Consider the following 23,050-nt stretch of genomic DNA (forward strand, 5'->3'; position numbering starts at 1 on the left):
TACTGAGTATAATAAATATAAGTTAATGCAAAGGCATGCTATGTATTGGCATGGGGAGCCAGTGTCCTAATCCACTTGGCTTTAGAGATTTGAAATCAGGCAGTGAACAGAATTACATACTTCCAAAGATTCACCAACAACTTGGTGCTAAAACAAAACCCAAGTGCTCTATATAACTGCTGTGCTGGATAGCCTAAAACTGGGTTTCTCTAAAACACAGAAATATTGGTATAAAAACAGGATCTACACCAAACAATTTTTATTTCATTTCTATCACTTAAATAAAAAGTAATTAACGCATTTCGTTTTTTCTTTGACAAAAAACAAACAAATATGTAACAATTTATTACTCTGTTTAACTTCGTAACTCCACCAAACAGTAAATGAAAATCAGAAGTCAGAAGAATTTCGTCAATTTACGACTTTGTCGAGAAAAATTACACACAAACCTGAATTATGTATGGCTGTGTCTTTGAGGTCAAGCATTGTTATCTCTAATTTACCATTGTTATGTAACAGAAAACAACAAACAGCAGTACAAAACCGATAAAATAATTACGTGATGAGGGTTCTTTCTTAACAAAATGATTTTTTATGAACCCAAAATTAATGTTTTTACGGGTATAAGGATGTAATATTGGTTGTAACTGTCAAAACTTTCAACTTTCTACGACATTATGTTATTAAAAAACGAACAAAAAATAACTGAAAACCATTTCGAATATGGTGGTAATATTAGAGTTAACTGTATTGTTTTATATTATTTTTTTGTAAACTCTTACGCCAACTTAGAAGATACACAAATAATTTTGTTCTAATTAGATGACGTTTTCACGAAAGAATTATATCACAATATTACGTAGACATGAAACTACTTACACGTCAGTTACACGTAATAGATGTTGCGCCATCTAGTCCACTGGTACTTTTATTAGTTTTTAAACACAGTAGCGTTTTCTCCGGTATTAAAAGAGTGGTAGTCCTGGTATTCATACTACATATAGTTGTTATGCAGCTTAAATAAACACAACTCTCACCCTTTGTGTTGCTACTGGTTGCCACAGGTGATCATGGTAAGGAAGAGACAGCAATGGCACCCACAAACCAAACAACAATCTCAATACGGAATCGAAGTGTAAAGGTCTCATGTTGCAAAATGTTCGCTCACTCATGCGGAACTGTACATCCTTATTAACTTTTAAAAAAAAACCAATAAAAAAGTAATTAGCCTGCTTACCTTATATATGGTCAAATCCGAAAATGACCACTTGCTCTATCCTTAATTGTAAATACTTCATTGTAAAATGTTTTATTATTTTATATGAGTCAGAAATGTAATGTGTGCATTCACCAGAATGATAAAAATGATTTGATTAGTGCATGAAAATAATTGAAACAAGTATTATTTCTCCTTGAAAGAGTTCATCACAAAACAAACGTTTTCACAGAAATGAATAAAAACGTGTTTCGTAGAATATATAAGAACCTAGAAACTATTGGATGAACAGTATCAGAAGTACGTACTCTCGGTGCATTGCGCTCTTGAGCAACCTTAAAGTCACGCGTTTGAAAAATAACACTCTCTTGAATATCGAAGTGCTAATTAATAAGCACTTAAGTATTCTGTATAAACAAAATTTCGCAAAGCTACATGCGTGTTATCTGCGCTAGCTGTCCCTAATTTAACAGTAATACGTTCGAGGGAAGGCAGCCATGTAGTTAATACCATCCATTGGCAAATTCTTGGGCTACTCTTTTAGTAACGATTAGCGAGATCAGTCATCACATTATAACGCTACCACGGCTGAAAGGACGAGCATGTTTGATAGGAGAGGTTCAAACCCACGATCCTCGGATTGCAAGTCGAGTGCCTTAACCACCAGGCCATGCCAAGCTCTGTATAAACAGTATCCAAACGTATTCAAGGTAATGAATAACTAAACATTAAATTTACAACTACACTCTCTCTACCTGAAAAACTAGGTTGAAGAATAGTTACTTCCATCATGGACGTTATGCCATATTGTTATAGGATTTTCGACTAAAGATATGCACTATTTGGAAAAAACCCGCAGAGGTTTTTTTTAAAAAGCCCATACAGTACTTGGTTATGCTGCAGATACTCTTTACTTCATTCATTTAAGTAGGCACATTTGTCTATCAAGACATATCAAGTTACTGTTTCACATAAAACAGTTGTTATATTGTAACTTGATGAAATGAAACCGCATTTCGTCCAGGTGTGTAAGAAATATACCAAATGTTTATATTGATACACACTTGGTAACACGTTCAAGAGAAGTAAACAGCTTACCTTTCACTTAACACTATGTAATTAAATAGCTGACCTTTCAGTTAACATTACGCGATTAGACAGCTTACCTTTCAGTTAACAATATGTGATTAAATAGTTTACCATACAGTTAACACTATGTTATTAAACAGCTTACCCTTCAGTTAATACTATATGATTAAACAGCTTACCATTCACTTAATACTGTGTTATTAAACAGCTTACCCTTCAGTTAAGACCATGTTATTAAACAGCTTACCATTCACTTAATACTGTGTTATTAAACAACTCACTCTTCAGTTAATACTATGTTATTAAACAGCTCACCCTTCAGTTAATTCTATGTTATTAAACAGCTCACCCTTCACTTAATACTATGTTATTAAACAGCTCACCCTTCACTTAATACTATGTTATTAAACAGCTCACCCTTCAGTTAATACTATGTTATTGAACAGCTCACCCTTCACTTAATACTATGTTATTAAACAGCTCATCCTTCAGTGAATCATATGTTATTAAACAGCTCACCCTTCAGTTAATACTGTCTTTTGTTCTTCTTTCTCGTTTACCAAACGTATAAATTCCTATGAACTACAGATGTGCTGAGCGTTTAGATTCAAAGGTATATACAGAGAGCTATTACAGAAGTCCATAGCGATGGGTCAGTCGTGAAATGTTTAATACATTGTTTTGCTCTTGTAATGCAAACTGTTACTGGCGATGTGTAACGTCAGTCCTCGAGCAGTCCAAAAACTATGACTATTGTAATAGTGTTACTACAAAAACAGTATAAGTTACATTACAATATATATCTCGCACATATACGTATAAGTTTAACGCATGTCAGTCTCTTTCTCAGAGTTTCAGAGATGTTCACTTAACACGAATAACGCTTTCGTATGCTCTCTACCTTCACTGACCGCTACAAGAACACTGAACCCAAAACTGTCGATGCACAAAACCGCGCGCTATGCTACGTGAACGTGTTGTGCCTTACTGACAAAGGTACACGTAGGTGGTACGATTCGGTCTGTATTGTTTGTGACGTATAAGGCCGTCCAATACAAAGGTACGGTGCACCCTTTAGAGGAAGAAGTCTGTTCTACACATGGGCGGGTCAATCAGAGAGGCAATCAAGCGTGTGTAAACCACGTGCTTGTTCTATGCACGGCTCTATTACTTATTAGTAATGCTCACGTAGTTCATCTGCCAAGCAGAAGCCGTTGTTCTAAATCAGTGATTCCTAACCTTTTTTATGCTCCGCACCCGTAAAAAAAATTAATATGTTCTCGCACCCCTCACAGTAATTATTTATTTAAGAATAAAGGTGAAGGTGGCCAAAACAAATGTTATCTCGCACCCCTGGTTGGGAACCACTGTTCTAAATTACAGTCTCATCTGAAGTAATTCTTGATAACGAAAAACCCACTTGAAATAAAAATGTATCTCAGAACTGCTGATATAGGTATTAACACTTTTATTGATAAGGAAAGAACAACATTTCGGTCTTTCTAGGTTAACCTGAAGATGACCTAAGAAGGTCGAAACGTTATTCTCTCCTTATCAATAAAAGTGTTCATACCCGTATCAGCCGTTCTAAGATGCATAATCTCAACTGGTTGACTTGCCCTTTGCCACAGCTGGAGTAGGTAGCTTCAAGTAGTTTGGTAGTTTGGTTCTAGCGTCGTTAATTAATTGTTTTAGTCACGTAAAAAAGAGATTTTATATTTGACTAACCTTCTTTGACTAAAACATAACATTTGTCACCATTAATAGATTTAACTAACATTTTAAATACCCTATGTGCTTTGTACTTGGTAGAATGTTCTGATCTATTTTAAAACCTCGCATGAACCTACGCAAAGAGTACCAGAAAGCATTTCTGTTCTGATTTAATAGTGGGATTAGACTGCCATACTCTATTTATATCGCACCCAAGGTTCCAAAAGTGGTTTGGTTTGTTTTGAATGTCGCGCAAAGCTACACAAAGGCTATCTGCGCTAGCCGTTCCTAATTTAGTAGTGTAAGACTAGAGGGAAGGCAGCTAGTCATCACCACCCACCGTCAACTCTTGGGCTACTCTTTTACCAACGAATAGTGGGATTGACGGTCACATTATAACGCCCCCACGGCTGAAAGGGCGAGCATGTTTGGTGCGACGGGAATTCGAACCCGCGACCCACAGATTACGAGTCGAACGCCTTAACCCACCTGGCCATGCCGGGCCCTTTCAAAAGTGCAGAGCTTATATTTATAGCAACAAATCGCGAATACTGAACTTTGAGATTTACAGTCCAGGCATATTAACCCACTAGGCTACGTCTGGTGCATAATACTTCGAAAATAAAGTTATTTAAATTTATCGTTTTTATTAAAAATAACTTATATTAAACAACCACTGCCCCTGGGCGTTGGAGCGGTATTAATAGAAAATATATAAAATCTAACGAGCTATAAAACAACTGAATGACGACACCTAGTGGGAAACTTTGATTTGGTATTTCATCTTTGTTTTTTTAATCATATACAAAGCAAAATAAGTAAGACTTCATTATATTTCTCTCCTTTTTTAACATTCTGTCGCTAAAATACAAATTTCTATCACTACTACTTGTGTTTGTATTTAACAGAGTATTTCGAAACCAAATTCATTGTTGCTACGTAAATCTTAACGCAAAAAAGAGAATTAAGGTGGGGTCGGAGAGGCGTTAAATTAAAGGTCTTATTATGTGTCTATTTCACGGACTATCAAATATTTAAATAACAAGACGTTGAAAAACAAAACACGTGTTTTATTTTGTTTGTCTTGTTTACTCACTATCTGTGAATCGTATACTGTTAATATATGAACAGAGTACAAAACCGGAAATACGAATATAATGCAGTGAGAGTTGAAAGGACTAGAACTTCATGTCTTCGTGATTCTTTTGATTTCTTATGTTGCGCAATGTCACCTTGTACACATAAATAATTACCTGGATAATTCTTTCAATAACAAAAAATAAATATAAACTATATTATTGGCCCAAGAAAACTAACTGTACGCAAGAGCTATAAATTAATTTAAAAAATAACATGTTGACATATCTAAACAAGTATACACAAACAACTTAAACAACCTATTTTCTGACACTTTGTTATTAGGCATGAGTATTAGGTCTATTATATTTTTAACAGTACATTTTTTTCAGTTTCTCAGAGTTTTATCAAGAAAAAGAAGAAAGTTTAATAGTATTTAAACTACACTGTGTCCGTCACAGTTATTGCTTTTGTTTGTTTGTTTTGGAATTTCGCACAAAGCTACTCGAGGGCTATCTGTGCTAGCCGTCCCTAATTTGGCAGTGTAAGACTAGAGGGAAGGCAGCTAGTCATCACCACCCACCGCCAACTCTTGGGCTACTCTTTTACCAACGAAAAGTGGGAATGACGGTAACATTATAACGCCCCCACGGCTGGGAGGGCGAGCATGTTTAGCGCGACGCAGGCGACACAGTTATTGCAGACGACGAGTTTCACTTAATCCAGAGTGCATGAGACTAGCTGGAACACTATTTGTTACAACAATAACCGTTACGCTTTGAAAGCATTTTCTAAGGTGGCAAAACATAATTGTAATTAGTTACAACTTTTCATAAGAATTTAATGTAAGGCCTGACACTGATGACAAAGTATAGTTTATTATATCGTGATATGCTAGCTGAGAAAATGCATTCACACTGTAATAATTTATTTTATGGTTGCTTTAACAGGAAAGCCTATAGATAGGAGAATCAACATTACTAACTTAGTTTAACAACATTAAACTAATTTAGCAAGACGTTAAGTAATTCTTACATTTAATGGGCGAAATTCAAATAACTATCAGTAACTTTTGTTTTCTATTATCCACTATTCAGAATGATTTGTTTTTGAATTTCGCGCAAAACAACTCGAGGGCTATCTGCGCTTGCCGCCCCTAATTTAGCAGTGTATGACTAGAGTGATGGCAGCTAGTCATCACTACCCACCGCCAAACTCTTGGGCTACTCTTTTACCGACGAATAGTGGGATTAATCATCACATTATAACGTCCCCACAGTTGAAAGGCTGAGCATGTTTGGTGCGACGGTGATTCAAACCCGCGACCCTCAGATTGCGAGTCTAGGACCTACTAACGATAATACGTTTGAGAATGTTAGCTCTAGGGGTAGCGTTTGTTTATTTTTGAATTTCGCGCGAAGCTACACGAGGACTATCTGCGCTAGTTGTCCTTAATTTAACGATGTAAGAATAGAGGGTAGGCAACTAGTCATCACCACCCACCGCCAACTCTTGGGCTACTGTTTTACCAAAAATAGTAGGAACCATAATATTATAACGCTTCCACGGCTGAAAGGGCGAGCATGTTTGGTGCGATGGGGATTCGAACTCGCAACCCTCAGATTACGAGTCGAGTGCCTTAACCACCTGGCCATGCAGGGCCGAAGGTTAGAGACTTTGTTTCTTTCTAGTCCTAGTGGTTAGCGCGCCCACACAATGTGTGAATACCAGGATTTTGTATATTGAAGCCGTGAGTGAGCTCTAAGAGTGACAACCAAATCTTACTTTCTGATCAGACAAGAAGTCCAATTCTAAAGTGGAATTTGACTAAATGCTTTTCATTTGACTATAAAACAAGATTAGAGACGGCTATACGAATATAGCTCTATATATGCAAAAACGGCTCGTTTGGGTTGAGAAAATATTTTACGTAGAAGAGCGAACAACGTTTTGACCTTCTTCGGTCATCGTCAGGTTCACAAAGAAAGAAAGAGGTAACTGACCGGAAGCTGACCACATGTTTAGAAGGGGTTGTGTAACTGAGTGTCGGAATGTAGAGGGCGGTGTTAGATGTTTGAATATATAATTTTATTTTATTGTATTTAATATAGATATAAAGGCGTTCCTTTATATTGGTTTATTTTGGGTTTAAGTTGTTGTATAAGTAAGGCTTCTTTAATTTTGCGATTGTTTATGTTTGTTTCTTTATTTAGTATTTGAGTGTTTTTTATGGTTATGTTGTGTTTATTTGACTTGCAGTGTTCAAAAACGTGTGAAGGTACTTTTATGTTCTTTGAATCTGGTTTCCATTTTCTACTTGTTTCTCAATATAGAAGTCGTGGCAGTTATCACATTGTATTTTATAAATAATGTTGGTGTGGTGTTTGTCAGTGTAGTTTTTACATAGTATAGACCTCAGTTTTGTGCCTGGTTTTTGAATAAATTTGGTATTAACTGGAATGTCATATTTTGTTACTAGTTTTTGCCAAATGTTGGTTATTTGTCTGCTGATGTCAGGAATATGTGGTATACAGCAGTATATGGTTTCGTGATTTATTGATTCGTGAGATATATTTACTTTTGTTGGTTGATTTTGCTTTCTGTCTAGGTGTGTGCGTATAATGTTTTCTACGGTTTGTGGAGGAAACTTATTGATGTTGATGAAGTATTGTTTTATTTTGTCTAATTCATCGTTAATTTTATCTGGTGAGCATAGTTTTATGGCTGTGTTTATTTGGTTTTTTAGTATATTGAGTTTTTGTTTTGTTTCATGTGCTGAGTCCCAAGGAATGTATAGTCCAGTATGGGTGATTTTTCGGTGGATTTCTGTTTTGAATTGTGTGTCGGTTCTTGTAATTTTGAGGTTAATAAATGATATTTGATTGCTTTTTTTCTGTTCACATGTGAAGTTAATGTTGGGATGTATAGAGTTAATGTGATTGAAAAAATTAAGTGTGTGTTCTGTAGATCTGAATCCCGCAACCGTGTCATCTACATATCTGGACCAGTATAGTGGTGGATGTAATGCTGTGTTAATTGCTTGTGTTTCAACTTGTGTCATAAAAATATTGGCTAGAACTGGTGATACTGAGTTGCCCATGCTTAGGCCATTTGTTTTCTCGACATCACTGAATATAGCTCTTATGCGGCAAAACAAAACATTTAGAAACAAACAAGCTTTGCCAACAAATGTTATGAAGCACTTCTTTACAAGTTCTTATTAATTCAAGTCTTTATGATATGGTTAAGAATTAAGATCGAAGTGAATAATTAAGAAGTTGTCATTTTAGTTGAATCTTGCTATTACTGATGTGGTCCTCATCCACCACTTTTTATAAATTATTTGTGCTTCAAACTGTTTGTAAGTTCATGGCCTTGTTTGTTAGAAAAAAAAGTGTTACATTGAAAACTAATCATCATCAAACATTAATGAATTGTCACAACCACTGGAGTATATGGAGTCATAAACAGAATTAGATAAATTACACAAAAACAAAAGATTTCCCTTTACCACGGGTGGGTGAGCTTACCAGGAAAGAAGACATTTTCCGTAAGTTCTTTATCTAACATGAATTTTATTTTTGAATCCCACCTAAAGCCCGACATGGCCCGGTGGGTTAAGACGTTCTACTCGTAATCGGGGATCGCGGGTTCGAATCCCCGTCGCACCAAAACATGCTCGCATTTCAGCCATGGGGCGTTATAATGTGACGGTCAATCTCATTATTCGTTGGTTAAAGAGTAGCCCTAGAATTAGCGGTGGGGGGTGATGACTAGCTGCCTTCCCTCTAGTCTTACACGGCTAACGCAGATAGCCCTCGAGTAGCTTTGCGCGAAATTCAAAAACAAACAAACAATTATTGAATCCCACCTGCTTTTGAACGTTATATTTCCGTCTGAGTCACTTGAGTTCAAGTGAAAAATACACAGCATATAGTACATTTTGAGAACAAATCAGAAATAAGCTCAAACATTTCATAAATTCAGTGATGTGGCTTTACAAAATCACTATCATGAACACGCTTTAAAAAGTACAAAAACTCACATCAAAAGGTGGCACGTGTATATACTGTGTTATTCCTGCGTAGAACTATTTATACGCTAAGAGAAAAGGATCTTTTCAACTGATCAATTTCATCGTATATGAATTATGACTTTCATAATTATGTGTTTTATGTTCATTTAATCATCGTGTTTCACAGACTCTCAAGGAACAAACACTCTCCGATGTCTCCTTGTTGGTGGTTTGAGTTCGAGTGATTTTTGAGTTGAATAGCCATATTCGTTATTAATTTCAGGTTTTGGTTTAAAAGTCTGTGTTTTACGTTTGTACATATCTCGATCATCATAAAATATGTTTATATATAACCTCTATTCGTTCTTAAATTATATATATGTATATACATATTACTAACAAAGAAAATATTATATTTAAATATGTATTACATGTTAAAACTTTAATTAAAATACAACGATTCTTATTGCTGATAGATTTGGTCTAGAATGAATGCGAAACTTAACAGAAAATCTCCAAAACTAGTTAACACAAGTTGGCCATTATTAACAATATTACTCTGCTTATTTTGGTGAAATAATATTAAAGTGTTACTTACATGTCATCAAAAGTTAATCATACTAATCTTGTTTTGTTTGTTTTTTGGAATTTCGCACAAAGCTACTCGAGGGCTATATGTGCTAGCCGTCCCTAATTTAGTAGTGTAAGACTAGAGGGAAGACAGCTAGTCATCACCACCCACCGCCAACTCTTGAGCTACTCTTTTACCAACGGATAGTAGGATTGACCGTAACATTATAACGCCCCCACGGCTGAAAGGGCGAGCATGTTTGACGCAACCGGAATGCGAACCCGCGACCCTCAGATTACGAGTCGCACGCCTTAACACGCTTGGCCATGCCGGGCCCACTAATCTTGGATTAATATTTTGATAATGTAATTTGCACTCAACTGAATATATCGTTCAGGATACAGAAAGTTGAGTACGTTATTTAAAACAATTTTTAATAAGTAAATCAGCTAGTCACGTTACAGCCGCATGCGATATTAAGTCGCGGTGGGACAGCACGTATCAGCACCACATTTTAACATTGTTTGGCGTTCGTAGAAGTGATCACTTTTGGGAAGGTTATATAACGACCCTTTCTAGCGTAAGATAAGCATACATTCAGATGTGTTGAGATCATGAAATGAGAATTTCTGGAATGGGATATCCCTTGTAATAAATGGAAAACAAAGGTGGTGGATCAACTTGAAAACCTTTGATAATCGAGGAAAAGAGTTAAGAATAAGTTTTACTCCAGCCATTGAAAACAAAGTTCAGTGTCTTGTAACAGGTGAGAATCTATGAACACGAATGTCTGTGGCATTACCTGCTCCCGTGTCCCAGGCAACACTACTTAATATAATTATGTAGTATTTTCGTTTGGAAAACCAAAAAGTAGCTGCTTCCATGACCAATCCGTTCAACCATCGCATACTCACGCTGTTGGCAAATAAACTGGGTATTCGTGCTATTCCAAACGAAAACATACCGGTCAAATCGTCTGTCAACTTTGCAATTGGACTATTGGAAAGGATCTCCGCGTGTATTAGAAGGGTTTTGGAAGGAAGTAGGTGAATTGGTGTGTTTTGAAACATGATAGCCTTTCGATTGAGCTTTTTTACAATGGTAAATATACTGCAATACCATTGTCAAGATATACGGTAGTCAGATGAAAAATGACACGATATGAGGCAGCAAATTTGTTTTGATATAACACACTTAACCTCTGAATATCAAATAAGAATAGAGCAAGCAAAATAATTCTTTATGAATAAATAACTTTTTGTCATTCTCATGTTAACTACAATTTTTTTTATTCTTTCCTTTCCCGAAAAACTTTGGTATCAAAGTCCTAATAATGCGACAAATTTTCTTTATTTTCGTCAGATGAGACAAACAGGGACGATATATCTAAAACTAGAACACCTTATTAACTGAAGTATGACATTTACTGGAACGGTTAATGATCCTCATTGGCAGTACATAATATAACAGGATTTTTTTGTCTTAATTAAAGTTTGTAAGGCTTTGAAAACTGTGATTACATTTCAACAATACGCCAAAACAGCATCAATAAACAAAACGGTATGGAGCAATGATACGAATTTTAAACAATAGTTACAATAATACTTTGAGGAAAAAAGTGTTAAAAACTAGTAAAACACATGTTTATAACAAAAACATTATTATTAATTGCAACGTTTCGGTCAAAAGCACTTCGTCAGGCAGTTTATAATGTAGTGTTGAATAGATCAGTCTCTAGATAGACTATTGTATTGCTGAATGTTGTTTAAAATGTAATTGCATTCCGTCTAAGCCTTTTTTTTTTTTTTGTAACACGATTGAAGAAAGCCTTCTGAACGAAACGTTGCAAATAAATATAAAGTTTTGTCACATGCGTATGTTTTACCAATTTTTAATATTTTTCTCACAATTTTTTCCACATCTTGCGATCTCTCTACTCTGTTTTATTTCTTTAAAACGTATACATATATAAATAAATTATTAAAATGTAAAGTTTAGTCTAGGAAATTTGTTTGTTTGAAGTTAAGCACAAAGCTACACAATAGGCTATCTGCGTTCTGCCTACTACGGGTATTGAAACCCAAATTTTAGCGTTGTAAGTCTGCAGACATACCGCTGTTCCACTGGGAGGGGTAGTAACATACAAAATAAACTGAAATTAAAAATATTTCTTGACATACCATAGCACTACCATACCTTTATGAACAATGTGCAATTTACAAGAAATAAGAAGTGCACAGGACTATTCTTTTAAACGACAGAAGTTTTCCATTTGAATAAAAATATATACATATTGTTTATTTAACAATTAATAATTAAAACAAATATTCACGGCAAATCGGTGTCTGGTATTCATTATGCTAGTAAGTTTTTATTTCATAATGCAGTGTTGAATAAATCACTCTCTTGATAGACTATTTTCTTTTTCTTATATCCTAAATTAGATATACATTATATTATCGAATGTAGTTTAAAATGTAGTTAACTGGTTCTCGACTATATCTTACAAAAATAAGGAGCGAAATGTTTATATTGTAAGAATACTTTAATAGTTTTGTTACTATTTTGTATTCTCTTAACCTACCTGGTTTCGATACCCATTGTGGCTACAGCAGAGAAAACACATTGTGTAGCTTTGTGTTTAACAACAAACAAAACACGTAACCTATCTGATTTCGATACTCGTGGTAGGCACACCAGAGAAATGTTTAACAACAAACAAAACACTTAACCTACCTTGCAGATATGTGCAATACGGTAGCGCCATCTTTGTCTCTGTCCCACAGAAAACAGTTAGTATGCTTTAGCAGCCACACGAGGGCGTGTAATTTCCCCATGGCTGCTGCATCGTGTGCTGGTGAAGCGCCGATAAAGGACCGAGTGTTAGCCTTCATTCCACACTTCTTGACTAAAAATTCCAAGACTTTAACGTGTCCTCCACGAGCTGCATAATGAACACACGATGCACCAAAGTCATCTTGAATGTGAGATGCCAGTTCATTGTTTCTGTGAAGCATCTGAAGTCCTTCTAAGTCCCCCTCTCTAGCCGCTACCAGAGCGTGGTGTAAAATACTCATCTCTGGCATACTTGAAAACGTCTTACTTCTTCTTAGCCAAAAATCTGTGAAACAAAATTCAGAAGATGAGATAATTTCAACATGATTGAAAATAATAATATTATTTATAACACTCCACTAGAATGTGAAGAAAATAGCAATACATGACTAACAGTAAAAAACATAACATAATGATTCATACTTCATAGTTCTAAATAGTCATTCCACTTTACAACATACTGTAAACAGGTTAAACACCATCATTTTCTTAGAACTGGACTGGGTGTGGCTTGGTAGTTACTGTGCTCAGATTTTGAATCCGATGATTCTAATTCGCGGCTCGTTACCGCAAAAACACGCCCCACATTTTGTGGCCGTTAATGTAATATATGAGCAGGGGCGTAGATTTTTTACACCCTATGGGGGGGATGATTTTTGCAACCACTTATGTGGACTGTTCAATTTGCAAATTGGTAATATCTGGTTACGTAAACCTGAACGTTGTAAACATGCAGTCACAGAGTAATCTTGTTGCCACGATACTTGCTTGTATACTTAGGCCTACTGACTGATACTTACGAACAATCCCTTAGATCGAAAAGCTTAGAAGTACGCCTATATTAAAGATGTACATTTCGGCTACTGAAAAAGCCTACATCTAGGCCTAATTATGTAATTCGATTGGTAAGAACACGAGAATCACAAGAACAAACACACAATTTGTAGGCCTGTGATGCAATAAAACAATTCAACAGACCAATCTGTAGGGGGGATGATTGTATGCACCATACCCTCCACCTAAAATGACGGGGGGGATGTATACCCTCCATTCTCCCCAGGATCTACGCCCCTGTATATGAGTGACGGTCAAATCTCACTCTTCGGTCAGACGAGAGTAGACGTTTGTTAATTAAATGTTTTCCCTTTGTTGTATCAATTTAAAATTAAGGAACAGCCTTTCACGTAGCTTTTTTGCGAAAGTTTTGACACAAAAAATGTATTCTATACAATTCCTTTTACTTCTGGCGAACGAGAAATTGTAACATACATGCGGTTACGTAATTAAACATGTTTATATATATATATCAATAATAAAAATCCGTTTAAGTTTTAAATGTTACATGCATGTAGCTTTAATTACGAGGAATGTTTACAAAGAATAAAAGGAATGTCAGACGATTAATAATTGTTCACAATCAAAAACATAATATTTTTTCAAGGTAATTTAGCTTGTTTATAGTTAAGCACAAAACTGCACATGAGATAAATGCGTTGTGTCTACCACGAGTATCAAAAGCTGGTTTTAAATATTGTAAGTCCGAAGACCTATCTTGCCATGGGGTGGGGCTCTCAGATAGATGGAAGTCAAAGCAATACTACAAAATGACAATAGCGATTTTCAACGAAAGGTAATTATCAAGGTATCATTAGATCTGTCTATAAGTTAATTGTAATTTAAATACTTGTCGTAGCATTTCAACAGATATACACTTTTGACATTTTGTCTACGTTTTGTTTTTGTTTTTTTATTTCGCACAAAGCTACACGAAGGCTATCTACGCTAGCTGTCCCTAATTTAGCAGTGTAAGACTAGAGGGAAGGCAGCCAGACATCACCACGAACTGCCAACTCTTATCTACTCTTTTACCAATAAATACTGGTATTGACCGTCACATTATAACGCCCCCATGGTTGAAAGGGCAACCATATTTGATGTGACGAGGATTTGAGCCCACGACCCTCGGATTACGAGTCTAGTGCCTCGATCACCTGGCCATGCCGGGCCTTGTTATTTATAATAACCATACTGTCATATTTCTCCTCATATACTAATGGAGGCGACTGAAAATTGCGTTGCAAGTGATCGCATCAGGTAGTGTAAAACATCAAAAACACTTACAATTTGTTCCCCAGTGGCACAGCAGTATGTCTGCAGACTCACCCCAATAAAAACCAGGTTTCGATACCCGTGGTGGGCAGAACACAGATAGCTCATTGTGTAGCTTTGTGCGTATTTCTAAACAAACAAGCACTAACAACAAAAATATCACTCAGAAAAAAGTAAGTTTGCATTCAGAACTGATTTGAGCATGAAGGGTCACAAAGCCAAGTAAAAACTAGGCCTATTATTCAGCTAATTCGTGCTATAACCACTGGCTCTACCAGCTCACAGAAATTGTTCCAGTTTTTTTGTTTTTTTTTCCAAGGATCGTGATTAATTTTATCACTGAACACGCCTGTTCTGATCGTGGCCATGTTCTTGTTTTGTTTTTTTTTCTGAACAATTACAGAACCCTAGATCTATTGCAACTTCACTTGAATTAAACAAATATATAAACATACGTCCTTTATAAAATAACTCTTTCGACAATGCCCAACAGCGATTATTTTGTTTAAAAAAAAGTTGGAAACTTTTTTAATGTTGTCTTCTTTTAAAGGAAAATAAAATAACCATTTCAATAATTAATTTAACACCTATTTATGAATATACGGGCATGTAGTATTTGGTGTGTAATTTTATTCTATGGGTTTTAGGGTTCTGAAACATATACAGTTATATGTAATAACTGTACTGAAGGGGATAAATCTTATTTTCTAACTGCATATTTATATCTATATTTGTGAATATGAAGGTAAATCAGGCACAATATCAAACACTGAAAAAAATCTGTCTCGTACACAGCAGAGTGAAAGTGAAGAAACAAGAACAACTCCGTCACCTTTAAGAAATAGTAACTGGAACTAAATCAGCCGATAGTAACGATACTTATGTCGGCCATGTTAGATAAGAAGCCTCTGAAGAAATTTATGAATGACAAATAAGTGAATTTAAGAGTCAGCACCTTTACAGGTTACTTGACAAAATGAAGACCAAGACAACTCAAGAATAGGCTTTCGTTTACTACCCTGGTGGTACCTAACAGATACGTAATTCACAGACATTGTGGTTTGATCATAACACCGTCAGTATGTGTGAGTGTCAATGCTCGAACTAAAAAAAATTCTTCATTGCCAACTGAACTTGTATTCTAAGTTTTAGACTGTATTATAAAGCTCCGGAAGGCAAAATTAATAGTAGTTTTATTTATTTATCATTTTTGTGTAAGACCCTAGTGCTGAACTTGTATTTTAACTTTTAAATTGTATTATAAAGCTCCGGAAGGCAAAATTAATAGTTGTTTTATTTATTTATCATTTCGTGTAAGACCCTAGTGGATCAATTGGCAATACGTTTATGGGCTTACAACGCTCAAATGCGGGGTTCGAGTCCTCTGGGTTGAAAGAATGCACTTAGACCGTTATGTATATTTGCACTAAGATAACAACAACGAACCTTTCTTTATCAAATTGGTATGTACAATTTAGTGTAATGATACCATCCAGCTATTTTGGAATCCCAAGTGCTGAAACATTATGGTGAAAAACATAATTATTCATAAATGTCTCTCAATTGACTTCTTGTGCATGTACATGAAAATCTTTGCAAGGTCAGACCAACCATTCAATTTTCTCCGAACGGTGTAAAATACTGGTAGTATTAATATTGTGTTACTTTATTCTATGAAATATCTCTTTCTGCCTGCAGTTCCGCAGTGGCACAACGGAACATCTGCGGATTTACAACGCTAGAAATTGGGTTTCGATACTCGTTGTGGGTTTGGTTTGTTTTGAACTTTGCGCAAAGCTACACGAAGGATATCTGCGCTAGCCGTCCCTAATTTAGCAGTGTAAGTCTAGACAGAAGGCAGCTTGTCATCACCATCAACCGCCAACTCTTGGGCTACTTTTTTAGCAACGAATAGTGGGATTGACCCTTACGTTATAACGCCCCTATGGCTGAAAGGGCGGCATGTTTTGTGTGACGCGGATTCGAACCCGCGACCCTCAGATTACAAATCGAGTACCTTAACCACCTGTTCATGCCAGGCCAGGTAAAGAGGTAAATTAACGTTTTAATTTGTGTTCGTTTCTTGTTTTAATTTAGTAAGAGCTACACTTTACCATGTTGACAGGTAAACAACAACTTTGACAGGCTCAACAAAATTTCTACTAAAGTATATTTAATCCGATGAAATGAAATGCGTGCATATTTAGGACAGATAAAAATTGAATACTATAATAACAGATAGATATACATGTTCCAGACGACATCTATGTTATAACAAGTTTAAAACATGCGCAGTGACTTTCATTTGTTTTCTTGTTACTAAAATGGAATGAAATAAACATGAGTCACTTCGAAATAGGCCTGTTGATGCTTGTACGTTCCGTTAGTTCTAATGTTATGCATTCAAATGCACAGTACCTTGAAATCATAAATATATTTAATTCAAGATGTACTTACTTAAAAACAAACAGATTGGAAGTGTTGACAAAATTTCAGCATTGATAATTTATTTAATACATGTTTTTACTTGTTTTTTTCTATTCAAAAAGATAGTCGAACGAGAAACATTTTCTAAAAGTAAATAGTGTCTATAGTTGATACAGTTGCACACACTTAAAAATAAAAAGCGTGGGTAAAAGCACGTGTTGGTCTAAAAACCTTCAAGTTTTATTACGTTTCGCTTGTTCTAGTTGAAGCCAAAATTCAAGGTTTTGGCAAAAGACAGTGCCATAATGGTAACTATCCAGCAAAAATTCAGGTTGTTCAGTTGTACATATGTAGTGAAACCTTCCATTTTAACAAACTATATCTTATTACCCTCGTTCCCATCTCTAGTTCCTCACGAGCTGAACACATATATCACAGTTTATTTCTGAAATCCTTGCTTTAACCGGCAGTACGTAGAGGCCATTTTTAAAATTCACACCACTTTTCTTTTCCTTACCTGTTTCACTGTCGTATTTTTCCATTTTGCAATACGCATGTAAACTAACCGTTGCGTGATATTTTTTTACGGTGTGTAAAAGCGAGCTGATGAATGAGAAAAGCGGTTTTTAACTTTCGTACTTATATGTATTTCACACACATACTTTTTAATCATAAGTAATAACACTCTTCTGTTATTAATTTCCCTTCAAATTTATTTTCGAAAATTAAGAAAGTAATTACTTGCTCTCGCACATTATACAATACTGAGTTTGTGTTTTAGTCAGGTTCAATTTCAATTACATTGAAAATTTAACTAATTAAATAAAACATTATCTATTCCTATGTTGCTTTCTATCTTTTGAAATATTTTTTTTAACAAACCTTTAATAAAAATATATTTATTAAACTACTTCTTCGTTACTGTTCTCCGGGAAGATTATGGATTTATATCACTAAAATCCGAGATTCGATTCCAAGAGGTAGATGTATGACAGATATGCTCATTTTGCAGCTTCGAACTAACACAAATGAACAATATTTATCGTTATTGTTGTTCGAATATTAAAAGGATTTTGTTCGCATAATTCACAGTTTCTAAATATTTGAAAGTTACATGTAACATTATTTATGAACTGGTTTTGTATTCATACCAGAAATACAACTTGGTTCTGATGATACAGAGATCTATAACAAACACTTGCCTGAACTGACACCTTTTCAGTGTGTTCACACATGACAAAATATGTTTCACCAATCTTTACCCTCGGGACTCAAGAAGACTCGCCAATTCTTGAATAGTGAATGTAGGGTTAAAATTAAAATTATAATAGGCCTAATACTAGTATTTTATCACCAGTTTTTAACATAATTCCGTATTTAACTATTTAACGAGTGCAGTTAACAATGATTGCTCCTGCATTTAAAGAGAATATGCACCTTTTCAGTGTGTTCACACATGACAAAATATGTTTCACCAATCTTTACCCTCGGGACTCAAGAAGACTCGCCAATTCTTGAATAGTGAATGTAGGGTTAAAATTAAAATTATAATAGGCCTAATACTAGTATTTTATCACCAGTTTTTAACATAATTCCGTATTTAACTATTTAACGAGTGCAGTTAACAATGATTGCTCCTGCATTTAAAGAGAATATGCGATAATCTTTACTTGTGTGTGGGTGTGCGGGGGAATTGAAAGTCACATAACGTTGTCAGGTACTTGATGATATGGTTTCTATATATTTATATTAAATAATTTGTTATGTGCAATATGTAAAACGTGCTTTTCTGGATTAACGGGTAAAGTTTAACAACGTACGTTTTGGGTGTGAAGAAGTTAGATATAATAAAAAAATTACAACTTCAGTTTAGGGACGTGTGGCGAATGGAGATACCTAACTTAATAATTTATATTAAATAAAAAAAGGAAACACACAACATATTGAAGTAACTGAAACCACTGTTGTCTTTATCAACAGGCCCGGCATGGTCAGGTGGGTTAAGGCGTTCGACTCGTAATCTGAGGATGTGTTCGAATTCACGTCGCACCAAACATGCTTGTCGTTTCAGCGTTGGGGCGTTATAATGTGACGGTCAATTCCACTACTTGTTGATGAAAGAGTAGCCCAAAAGTTGGTGGTGATGACTAGCTGCCTTTCTCTAGTCTTTTATACTGCTAAATTAGGGACGGCTAGTGTAAGTATCCCTCGTGTAGCTTTGCGCAAAATTCAAAACAAACAAAATTTCAAAGCTTTGTTGCAACAGCAAGAATTAGATATGAATGGCACACTACTCCAGATTGCCCCATCGGCAAAATTTTTAGGTCTGACCTATGATTCAAAACTAACTTGGATCAATCACGTGAACGAAATTAAAAATAAAGTCTGGCGAAGAACTAACTATGCTAGAAGTCTAACTGGTAAAAACAGTGGAGCATCTACAGATAACATACTAAAAATCTATAAAACATATATTACACCTGTAATAGATTATGCAGCTCCAGCATGGATAACTGTAAGCAATAAAATAATTAAAACCAAACTACAAACAATCCAAAATACACTCCTCACAACTGCATACAGAGTTCCAAGAACTACATCATCTCAGTTCATTCATAAATACTCGAACATACCAACCATTATTAAACAATAAAAAAAAAATGCCACCAACAAACTTGACATTCTGCTGATAGAATAAAATAATCTCTGTATACGAGCCACAATACATGGACATTGCCCTGAAAAGATTCAAAATAATATTCAGTTCACAGTTATAAATACCAATCCGTCAATAACATAAGTACGGGAAGGAGGAAGAGGTCACAGAGAACCTGACCCTCCAGGGTTTGAACTTTTCTTACCCAAACACCGACAGACATATTTGTTGCGATCTCTAGAGATTCTAAAATGAAAGACTAACAACACTTATACCTCAAGCATCAACAAAAATCTCTAAAAGTTCAGGAAGAAAATTCCTCGCTTACGTCTTTTACGGAACCTTTTATAATTAATATTTTGTATAAAGCAATAAGAACAGACCTAATTATTAACTTCTTTGATGATTACAGAAAGTTTCAACTTTCACAAATCTGAACGAGATGTAGTTAATCGACATTAATAAAAACCAAATATTTCATGTATGGTAGAAGTTTTTCGACATAACGGCGTAGTCTGCTAATATATATCTCTGATTTATAATGACATCGCTAGTTCGAATTTCGCTTGCTTTCAATTTTCGCTTTTTCAGAAAATTTCCTACTGAAGCTTATAAAGCTCATAACACGGTTGTTTTTAAACGTGCAAATTTTAAGTGGTTTTTCATAGAGAAATTTAACTACAACGTCTTATGAACTTTATAAGTCAACTGGCATTAGAGAAGTCTTGGCAAATTCCATTCTCAATAGTCAAAAAGCGAAGACTGAGACCCACGGCATTTGAGATGCGATGTGTTAATTGGTTATGTCCGATTCGCAGAAGCGCAAGTTTGAATCATGATTGACTAAAGTCTTCGCTTCATAAAAAATTCAAATCTTGATTACATTTCAATTTATATGTATAGTTTTTAAGAAATGATTCTGCTTCCTTACTGCTGCCCCAGTGAGTTCAAAAAAATTAGACAATACTTTCACTAGAAACTAGGTCAACCAGTAATAGCACTCGAAAAACTTGCATTGACTAATTTTAAACGAGTCAACCAACACAAGGTCTCTCACTTTTTCTGTGACGGTCAGTATATCCTAGCATGAATTCTATATATCAAAACTCATATCCTTTGGTTTGTCCTTGGAAATTCTCAGTTGTGAGTGTAACGAAAACTGACAGTTAAAAATAAAATAATTTCCTTGAGACCCCAGACCTGATGATCTTCTTGTCTCTTCGACCCCCAGTGGCACAGCGGCAGCTTTCGGAATTAAAACGCTAGAAACCGGGTTTCGATAGCCGGAAGGCAGAGAACAGAAAGTCAATTGTGTATCTTTGGATTTAAATACAAAACAAACAAAACTATATTCGAATGAATGTTAAAAAGTAGAAAGTTATATTTAATATTTTGGGCGAATATTACTTTATTTCAGGAGATACTCCCATGAATAGAAATATGTATGCATATGTGTTATTATTTGTATTTTTATTAAAATGTATAAATGTTCAGAGTGACAGACATGCAAACAGTTAATTAACTAATTAACTAAAAACTGGCAGACTTAGTGACGATAAGCCTAAAACAATGCTTTAAGTCACTATCTGGTTCACTCTTTGTTTGTTTGTTTATTTTTTGAATTTCGCACAAAGCTACTCGAGGGCTATTTGTGCTAGCCGTCCCTAATTTAGTAGTGTAAGACTAGAGGGAAGGCAGCTAGTAATCACCACCCACCGCCAACTCTTGGGCTACTCTTTTACCAACGAATAGTGGAATTGATCGTCACATTATAACGCCCCCACGGCTGAAAGGACGAGCATGTTTGGCGCGACGGGGATGCGAACCCGCGACCCTCAGATTACGAGTTGCACACCTTAACACGCTTGGCCATGCCGGGCCATATCTGGTTTACTAGCGCAAAAATTGTTTGTTTGTTTTGAATTTCGCGCAAAGCTACACGAGGGCTATTAGCGCTAGCCGTCCCTAAGTTTGCAATGTAAGACTACAGGGAAGACGGCTAGTCATCACCACAAACCACCAACTGTTGGACTACTCTTTTACCAACGAAAAGTGAAATTGACCGTCATATTTTAACGCCCCCACAGCTGAAAGGGTGATTATATTTTGGTGTGACGGGGATTCAAACCCGCGACCCTCAAATTACTAGTCAAAGAACCTATTTAGTCAGATAAGAGTGTTCAGGAGATAGGGGTGGTTGCTGTTGACCAGTTATCTTCTGGTCTGTCAGATTAAAATAATTAGGAACGACTTGCCCAAATAGCCCTATCTTTGCCCACATGCCAGAAAACGAACAAGCAATCAACAGAATACATCTTCTTTATTCCAGAGTATCACGCAAAACGACAGGGGTGCTATATAAATAATAGCTGTCTCTTATTTAGAATTAATAATATAGGGTAGACAGTTAGTTAATAGCACCCACCGCCAATTTATGAACTACTCTGTCTAATCGAATAATGGAATCTGTTCGCCACTTTTGTAGTGCATCCATGGCTTCAAAGTGAAACATGAACCCTTAGTTTCATAGTCCAGCACGGTTACTCTAAGCCATATCTGGCCCCAAAAGTTGTTTTGTTTTTTTTCTCTGTGTGTGTGTGTGAGTGATAGTTGAAAGTCCTGGAACAGCTTATTTCCCCTTAAACATTGTTAGCTGCTATTGTTGAAATATGGATAAACGTTGAATCTAGTTCAAAGTGAAGGAACTGTGACAAAGTTGTGTTAAGTATTCAATGTTTATCTAGTGGGTCTCAGAATTATTAAAAGGAGACGCCTTAGCTTTCGATGTAGCTTTATATTTATTAAACCTATATCAACGAATCTGGAAGCTCAACAATAATGAGACAGTTTGGAAAAGAAAATGGAAAAAAACAAAAAAAACGCTCAAGTGCTTCACTTCAAGAAGGCAATTGGATGTCCATAAAGAAACATGAAAACACTTTTATAAAACCATTATCTGTTAAATAAATAATAAATAAAAAATTAAACTACATTTCTAAATTTGCCTTGCATCATTTACACAAGTGATATTCGTTGGTGGTTTTGTAAGTAAAAGCGATTTTCTTGATTTTAAATGGTCCAGACGCTGTAAAACATAATTCTGACACCTCCAGACAATGTAAAATAAATTTAACGATGTTTTAAATTCCATAAGCTGGTAACTACATATCGTTTCATTCAAATTACGTGTTTCAGCGGTAGGTAGTTATATAGACAAATAGATACATAGCACACTCGGGCTTATCTGAGATGTTTGCATAAGAATGTTAAATTAACATCTATTCACTTATCTATTCATCTATTCAATTATTTCTGAGTTTAATTTAATGCATTTTTAATTTA

General features: G+C 35.4%; 1 protein-coding gene across 6 annotated transcripts in view; it reads right to left on the reverse strand.

Annotated features, from left to right (window-relative positions):
- Nucleotides 1-23,050, reverse strand: part of LOC143252597 (uncharacterized) — a 74,889-nt gene that overhangs the window by 33,707 nt on the left and 18,132 nt on the right. For 3 of the 6 annotated variants that reach the window (XM_076504978.1, XM_076504975.1, XM_076504986.1), the window contains one exon: nucleotides 12,418-12,802. The exons of 1 other annotated variant lie outside the window; for it this stretch is intronic. In XM_076504978.1, coding sequence (XP_076361093.1) covers nucleotides 12,418-12,767 — 350 coding nt within the window. In that variant the 5' untranslated portion in view covers nucleotides 12,768-12,802. Of the gene's footprint in view, nucleotides 1-879; nucleotides 1,067-2,824; nucleotides 3,279-12,417; nucleotides 12,803-23,050 lie in introns of those variants that run through there. 2 more of the 6 variants (XM_076505003.1, XM_076504992.1) reach the window with 2 other exon arrangements.

This window comes from Tachypleus tridentatus, chromosome 1 (genome assembly GCF_004210375.1).
Source record: "Tachypleus tridentatus isolate NWPU-2018 chromosome 1, ASM421037v1, whole genome shotgun sequence".
In the NCBI taxonomy this organism is placed as follows: domain Eukaryota; kingdom Metazoa; phylum Arthropoda; class Merostomata; order Xiphosura; family Limulidae; genus Tachypleus; species Tachypleus tridentatus.